This window comes from Alexandromys fortis, unplaced genomic scaffold, assembly GCF_014885135.2.
Source record: "Alexandromys fortis isolate MF-2015 unplaced genomic scaffold, M_Fortis_MF-2015_v1.1 scaffold_12, whole genome shotgun sequence".
NCBI classification, from domain to species: Eukaryota; Metazoa; Chordata; class Mammalia; order Rodentia; family Cricetidae; genus Alexandromys; species Alexandromys fortis.
This window is the reverse complement of record NW_026067937.1, coordinates 15,126,144-15,134,185: the sequence shown is the minus strand read 5'-3', so window position 1 is coordinate 15,134,185 and position 8,042 is coordinate 15,126,144. Positions and strand designations below refer to the sequence as shown.

Below are 8,042 nucleotides of genomic sequence, written 5' to 3'. Positions count from 1 at the left end.
TGATTTTAAGAGCAGATAGCATTTTGTGTATGTATGTTGGGGGGGGGGGGCGTGTTTTCCTAGCTGGTGAAACTAACAGTTTGAAATACTTAAACACTTCATCAATTAATTTTTTAAAAACAGGTTTGCTGGTCGTTCAAACTAGGAACTGCAATCTGTGTACACAATGATGGTCCTTGCATATTTCACACACTGAATCCTTCCTAGTGACCTCTCTGTGTAGATTTTGATGCTTACAGCCAGTCTTAGCTTACTTTATGGCAGTGTAACTGGGGCTTTGGTTTCCATGATCAAAAAATACTTTCATGCAATACCAGTTACATCAATTTTTATTAAAAGCATGTATATGAATTCTAATGGAACACCAACTTAGAACAAGGTCATTCCCATGGACCATCACTACCACAGAAGGAGTCTGTCGGGTGCAGTGCAGACATGAAGAAGGTTGGGTGTCCACGCAGGCTGCTCCTGGATCCCAGTGGCACCAGAGGATGCTGCTGGTCTTGATGTACACTTCGGCCTATTTGCCTTTACATTTCAATCATATTATACAGCGTTCAGCATTTACATACATTTGAACAGAGAAGACATAAGATGTGTTACAAGGATGGCATGTGTGGAGTTATATGTCAGAAGAACTCTGTACTTCGATTCTCTTGATGTCATTAGCTACTCTAGAGAACTTTTCCATATAAATACAAGAGCTGGGACTTACATTTAGAAAACCTTAATCTATGTAAACTGCATTGTGTCCACCCATAACAAATCAACAAAGCCCCGTTCCCTCTAATTTTAAAGAACAAAAAAGTAGCTAGCCCTTACACTCTATAGTAGGTTTCAGACAATACATAAGGTGATCATTGGCATGCTGTCTACTTCTGTCATTCTGGGACTTGTTCCTTTCTGTCAAAGTGTTCTCACTCATTCGGCAAGAGCATATATACTCAACTTCAAATTACTCCTGGATGTATCCAGAATACATATTAAAAGCCTCTAAAAGGAGTTTGTTTTCCTACAATTATGCCAACATTTGGCCATGTTAGTAATTATTGAAGCAACAGTGGAGATTCTGGGGGCAGACAGCACCCTGGGTGAACGTGTACAGGTCCAAGCATCTGGCCAAGGGGCTCAATGACTCATCAACACTTAGTTCCTCTTGTTTTTCTTCAGATTGCGACTCCGCAAGGACTTGTTTACACCCATCACTATTTTAAAATAAATCCAACGAGGCAAGATTGAATTTATTGACCCCTAGGGAAAGAAATGGGGAGATACATAAGCACAGCCCACAACTGAGCTAAACTGAAGCCACCTGTCGGCCATCTTTCATTTCTCTACACTATTACTTATAGAAATTTAAAGTTCTTAAATACACAGTTTGAAATAAAAATAAATTAGTCTATTTTAGGATTAAAGGTATGTACCACCTTGTCTGGCAAAGTATACATCTTGATTCTAAGAGATCATACAGAAAGAAAGGTCCAAATTGAAAAATATGTTTAAGATCCAAAAACATACATACCATGAGAGCATGGACCATGTACCCCATGGTCCGCGACTGCAGACCCACCGTTTTGATTGCAGACTTCACAAACGTCTCTGCAGAGGGCTTATCCAAAGTTGGCTTCCGTATTTTCGCCAGTTTTGTAGCTACAAAGTATGGCAGGACACTCTAGAAAGGATACATACGCACATACAAAACAAAACAAATCATGCCATTAGTTAGGAAGGCTACCAACTCACAACCGAGGGTGATGATGCCTGACTGTTGGTGGCAATAGAAGAATCCTCAAGACATCTAGAGTTTGTATCTTTAGAGAGAGGGAAAGACACACTGCTGTCTAAAGTCGCCTTCACAGAACATATAGCAGCAAAATCATCAACTGTAATACAACGACCTTGGGGCAAAATAGAATTGGAGGCCGGGAAATAGTAAAAATAAGCAGAAACAACCATTTCTGAGTCTTTAAAAGGAAAGCAGCGGGCAGAGATATGGGAGCCGAGGCTCAAAACTCCTTTCCGTCCTGGTCAAGCGGGACTGTGCTCTGCAGTCAAGCATGAGGTTTCTGTTGTCTGACGGAGAGCACTGCTCTGCTCCAGCACTCCTGGGGAATTAAGTGTGTTATCAGCTTTAGTCTCTCTCAGGGAAACATGTTACTTCCCTAGCTCACCACTTCTCATCCTTCATGTCCTCACATCCTGCTCCTGAAATCCCATAAGCTGCTATTGTTAAGACATCTTTTTTGACCCTAAGTTTGGGAAAGAGATAGTGTAATAAGAAGAAAATAGCCTGGATGACAAAAGTCGCACACCAGGACAGGTGTAGGGTTGTGAATATAAACATGAGCTTTTCAATGTACAAATGCTAGGGTCTCCATTGCATACGCACTCAGTATTTTGGGTGTGACAGAACACAGAACACAAGGACCGCCATCATAATGACTCTTGGACCCACGATGAGAGGTTTCTTCTGTGATCTAAAAGACCTCAGGAGTACAGTAGTTCACAAACACTTGTTGCTGTCACGGTGTGAAAGAAGGGATGAGTATCGCTATCTAAGAATTGCTATACCAGGTCAAGATGTGGTTAAAATGAAAAATGTTCATACCATAAATAAAGGTGAGGTCTCTCCACACTTTGGATTTCTTTCCTGCTGGGAGTGGAAGGAATGGACCTGCATCTCTTTGGCAGTTTGAATATAAATATATTTTTAAAACAATTTTATATTCTTCTCACTCCCAATTATAAGTCAAAGAATATAGCTTACAGTCCTTAATGTGTGAGTTAAACTCTAACCCATACATTAGGAGTCCAATTCCTCTTATCTGGTGCGACTCTCCGTCTTGCTCACCCTCATAGACTACGTGACTGTCACCAGAGCACATCAACAGCAGGGCGGCTCTGATTATGCACTTTGGCTTCTGAGGATTTATTTATTGGGATTATTAGTGCATTTGTCTCTTTTTTTTCAACGAGTAAAGTGTTTTGTCCATTTTGTTCCGTCAGTATGAAGACAGACTAGGCCGTCTCAAGCTGATGTGCTGTGAACTGTGGGTCCAATTGTGAAGTTCTTTGCTCACCACCTGGAAGAGCCACGCAGGGTGCATACAACTCTGACAGCAGGTGACAATATGCATGTGCACAGCTTCCTCATCCTCCCGGTTAAAAGACTGAGAAGGCAGTCTACGCGGGGCGCTGGGGTGTCGTGAGCTCCAGTGAGAAGGCCTTTCACCTGTGCATAACGCTTTGCACCTTTCTCTCATCCGTTTTTCTCTCTCAGGAGATGTAAACGGCACACACTGGACTATTTTGATAGTGCAGAATTCAGTTGCATTGCCTGAATGAACCACATGGTGGCACCACAAGATAATGCATGGATTTAGGGTTCAGTTAGCCTGTGGTGGGGTTCTGAAGGAGCCTCCAGCTGGGGGGGGGGGCAGGGAAAGACATGCGTACTTGGGAATTTCTGGTCAAGCTATATTTTCCCAACTAAGAAATGGAAATTCTAAGCTGGAAGGCTTGCTTGGGCACATACCCTGGATATACCAATGTGCCCTACAGTGGCCTTCTGAAGTATGAGGGGTGCAGAGGTGACACCGCCTTGGGACTAAGCCCTAAAGGAAATAGAGGATTTAAGTAAGAGATAAACAACAGGATCAGAAGAGTTGTGAGGAGCAAGGCACTCCTGGGGAACTGCAAGGACTCTGGCAGAGTCCAAAGAAAACAAATCCAAGCATGGGCGAGTCTAGCACACGATCAAGAAGAGCGCTGTATCCACCTCCGTTCTCAGGACCAGGCAGTAAGGAACATCTCATGTGAGGAGCACTGAACACACCGAGGCCCTGTCCTCTGAGCCAACATTTGAAATATTCTGAAGCTTAAGCAAGATCATCTATCTCAAAAGCAGGCCCATTGATCTAGCTGTGAAGGATACTAAAAGGCACATGCAAAGTATAAAAATGGAAAAGTACAAAAATGTTTATATCAAACCACCACCAAGGTAAAGAAATGCCCAAGAAACAGTAATTAATCCATCCTCTACCTATGCAAGAAAGCATTATGGGAAACAAAATCAGAAATATGACTGTACTTCTACAGAAAGTTTTTCAGCAGAATAAAACTGAAAAGCCACTTAAGCTCAACCAATCCCCATTACAAATTTTGCCCTTGAGAAATAGCCTGACCCTGACAGCCACAGCTGCAGGTGACTACCCTAGTCTTCAAATTAGAATCTCAAACTGGAAATAATTAGTTAGGCCACAAGACACAGCTTATTAAATAAAAGTCCCTGCAGACCACAGCTTGGTATATTGTTCCCCTATTCCCTGGAGTAGATTGCTTAGACTGTGGTCTTCACAGAGCACATGCTCTAGAATCTTGGCTCGGGGCAGGAAAGACACTATAAATGGATGCCATGGATTGTGGAAAGAAGATGGCCTAAAGACACATGGCAATATGCAAGAATCTAACACCGAGTCTTGGAACTTCACATGGCAGAGCCAACTGTGAACTAAATAAGGCTTCTCAAACCTAAAAATGGTTAGAACTTTCTGTGACATTGCTTTGGGAAAATGTGAACCAAGGGTAGCAGACTTTGCTCTTTGAATAAGATTCTGCATGTGGCATCTAACTGTGGTAATGCGCCTTCTCCGGGTCCGTGGGGCTCCTCCCTCCCTAATAGGTTCCTTACCTTTCTTCTGGTCCAGCAAAGTAAAGAAAGAGCATAGCAAAGCCAGCTCCAGGTCAATTTCAGCATTAGGCTGACAAGAGTGGCACACAGTCTTTTGTTTGGTTTTCTTTCTTGTCCAAGTTGTATATGATGTATGTACTTGTTAGAAGGGTGCATGTTCAGATGTCTTTCTTTGATTACTCTCCACTTTTATTTTTGAGGGCAGGGTCTCCTGTTAAGCCTGAGGCTCACCAATAGGCTTCAGGAATCTGCCTGTTTTTCCTTCTTTCCCCAGAGCCACCATGCCCAGCTACACTTCACACTTAACCACTGAGCTCTCTCTCTCTATAGCTCTGGGGTTCCTATAAGTTCTTTCTTAAATCTGTGTCTTCACCTACAGAACCTTTAGGATCAGAAGTTCTCCAGAATACCTGAATGACTAAACACATATCATATAGTTCAGCTATTTACATTTCTCTACTTGCAAACTGTGAGCTTTTCCATATAAGTCCTTTTGACTTAGTGGCTACAAAGAACTTAAGACAATTCTAGAAGATGTGAGGTAAAGAAATCTTTCTGATGATAGATTTGTCTGCAATGGGAATAAATTATAGCATTTCAGCCCAATATTTTGTGCACAAAGAAAATCTTAGATACACTCTGGGTACTACTGCTCCTACAAAGAACCTGCTTTCACACAAATGGAACGTGCATGCTAATTGTACAAAAATGGAGCCCCCAATTTTACAGAGAAATGTGCACTGCACTGATGGCAGAGGCTTTATCTGCAGTTAGGTTATCAAGAAAGACCGCTCAGATAAGGTCATATTTGAGTGGTGTCCCGACACTCCACAGGCAGAGGCTAGCCCAGGAAGATCTGACTGCAGCCAATCCAAGCACTGTGGGTACCAAAATGTAGAATTTTACTCTGAAGGACATGAGAAGCTTTGGTAGAATTTTGGGCAGGGAAGTGAAATGACTGGCTTTGCTTTACCAACTGCCTACAGTGAGCAGACAACAGACTATCAGCAAGGACAACAGTAGAGAGGGTGTTCTAGTTAGTATTGCTATTGCTATGATAAACACCATGACCATAAGCAAGCTGGAGAAGAAAGCTTATTTCAGCTTAGTTATAGCCAGTCCATCATCCAGGGAGTCAGGATAGCAACCCAAGCAGGGCAGAAACCTGGAGGCAGAAATGCCAAGGTCATGGGGGAACACTGCTTACTGGCTTGCTTCTTATGGCTTCCTCAGCCTGCTTCTTACAGCACCAAAGACCATCAGCCTAGAGGTAGCACTGCCCACTGTGCGGTGTCCCCATCTCCAGCCCCCATCAATCATCCATCAGGAAAATGCCCTACAGGCCAATCTGGGGGGTCAGGGGAGGCATTTTCTCAGTTAAGATTCCTTCTTCCCAAATGACTCTAGCTTATGTCAAGCTGACAATCTAGCATAGGGAGGTAGTTCAGGGTAAGATACAGTGGCAGCTGAGATTAAAGTAGTGGCAGTGATGTCACAAATAGCCAGACTGGACACATCTCCAGGATATACTTGATTTGATACCCAGTCAGTGATCCGATGGACTGCATTTCAGAGAGAGAAAGAGGCAGTAGGATAATAGCAGAGGAAGATCAGTCTTGGTTGAAATCAGACCAACCTGAACTCAAATCTGGCTTGCTACATACTATCTACATGACCTTGATCCAAACTTTCAATCCCTATCCAAGTGGGAACAACTGCAGTTCTTTTCTATATTGGGAAGGGAATCAAATCAATAGGCTCAGTGTGAGGGTTGAGCCCTAGCATGTACTAGCAATTTTCTTCTAAGTTTTCTAATGATCAGAAGCAATGATTTTGCCAGGCGGTGGTGGCATACACCTTTAATCCCAGCACAGAGGCAGGTGGATCTCTGTGAGTTTTAGGTCTACAATAGCTAGTTCCAGGACAGGCTCCAAAGTTACAGAGAAACCCTGTCTTGGAAATAAAAAAGGATCCATCTCAATCACTGTACCCTATGAGAGGTATAGAAACAGGAAGTTCCAGGGGAAAATCTGCCTGTGGAGGATTCATCTGCGGAGCATCCCTTCCAGCCTTTGTTATATAGATCTTCTGGCAAAGGGCATAGGAAAAGGGTCAAGAAAAAGGCGCATCGCTGGCAACAATGGAGATTTAACTGGTTGGAGTCCATTTTCTCCAAGCCGGCACAGCTGTGTTCCCAGTAGAGTCCTGTATCACTTTCCATTTCTACCGGACTCCATGTGCACTGAAAACGCCCATCATGTCTTCTACCGTCAGCAGTAATTACCCAGGAGGATGGGTGCAGATTTCTGTTTTCAACTTCGGTAGCCATTTCTCAACATTCAGATTTTTTGGCTCTTTGAAGCCAATAGATTCATGATTACTATAAGTAACAACATTTTAACAAAATTTGAAGTTTATTTTTTATCTTAATTTGTCCCATTTGCTTTAAATCTCACAGAAGCCAAATCCTTTTTGATTAAAAACATGTTTTAAACTGAATTAACTATCAGCTCTCATCACAAAGACCAAAGCACTGGAAGGCAGCAGCTTCATGGAGTGCGGAACCCAAAGGGCTTCTTCGTGGTATTAAAAGAAGATTTAAATGGTGTATTCTTTGGTCTTGCTAAGGATGAGAAAAGCCACTTCCACTTCAGGCCAGCTGAAACCCACAACTGTGCTCTCCAGGTTCGCAAAGTCCCATCCCACTTTTTCAACTTTCCTCTCATACAGGATCAGGCAAAGTAAATCCTAGGGGTCAATTTCAGTTGGCAATCGATTTCTTGGTTTACAACACTTTAGGATCATTTCCCCGGGCTCAGGGAGAAAACGTGTGTGGTGCAGACATCTCCACCACTGAGAAGCAAGGCCTGCAGACTCACAGTCTTGGGTTTACATAAGCCTGGCTCAGTAGCTTCCTTCACTTTCTGCACCTGCTGAGATGCACAGGCGCCATTAGTTTCCACAGCACTGTGACACCAGGGAACCACCACAGCCTGTTTTCCTGTTCCCCGTCTTTCCTGCTACTATATCCCCGACTGTCATTCCAAAACTCACACTCGCCATACTTCCTGACTGAAGAAATGTGAAACATAACACAGACTCTTGCTTTGGGCCCACTGATGGGTGAGAGGGTTAAACATGTCTTCTTCCTCTGAGGGCCTTGAGGCAGGGGTTGTGAGTCTTAGTTACTTTTGTCACCTCACTGATAAACAGCAGACACCCACTGACTTTAAGCAAGTCATACAACTGTTAATTTTTTTTTTGATTTTTATTATTTATTTATTTTTTTTGGTTTTTTTTTTAAATTTTTTTATGTTTTTTTTTCTTTCTTTCTTTCTTTCTTTCTTTATTT

The 8,042-nt window shown here is 42.8% G+C and overlaps 1 protein-coding gene across 1 annotated transcript in view; it reads right to left on the bottom strand.

Moving 5' to 3' along the window:
* Positions 1 to 311: 311 nt before the first annotated feature.
* Hsd17b12 (hydroxysteroid 17-beta dehydrogenase 12) overlaps positions 312 to 8,042 on the bottom strand; it is a 150,626-nt gene continuing 142,895 nt past the window's right edge. Inside the window, exons 10-11 of the mRNA XM_050147134.1 lie at positions 1,523 to 1,672; positions 312 to 1,251 (exon numbers count right to left, since the gene is read on the bottom strand). Coding sequence (XP_050003091.1) covers positions 1,147 to 1,251; positions 1,523 to 1,672 — 255 coding nt within the window. The 3' untranslated portion in view covers positions 312 to 1,146. The remainder of the gene's footprint in view (positions 1,252 to 1,522; positions 1,673 to 8,042) is intronic.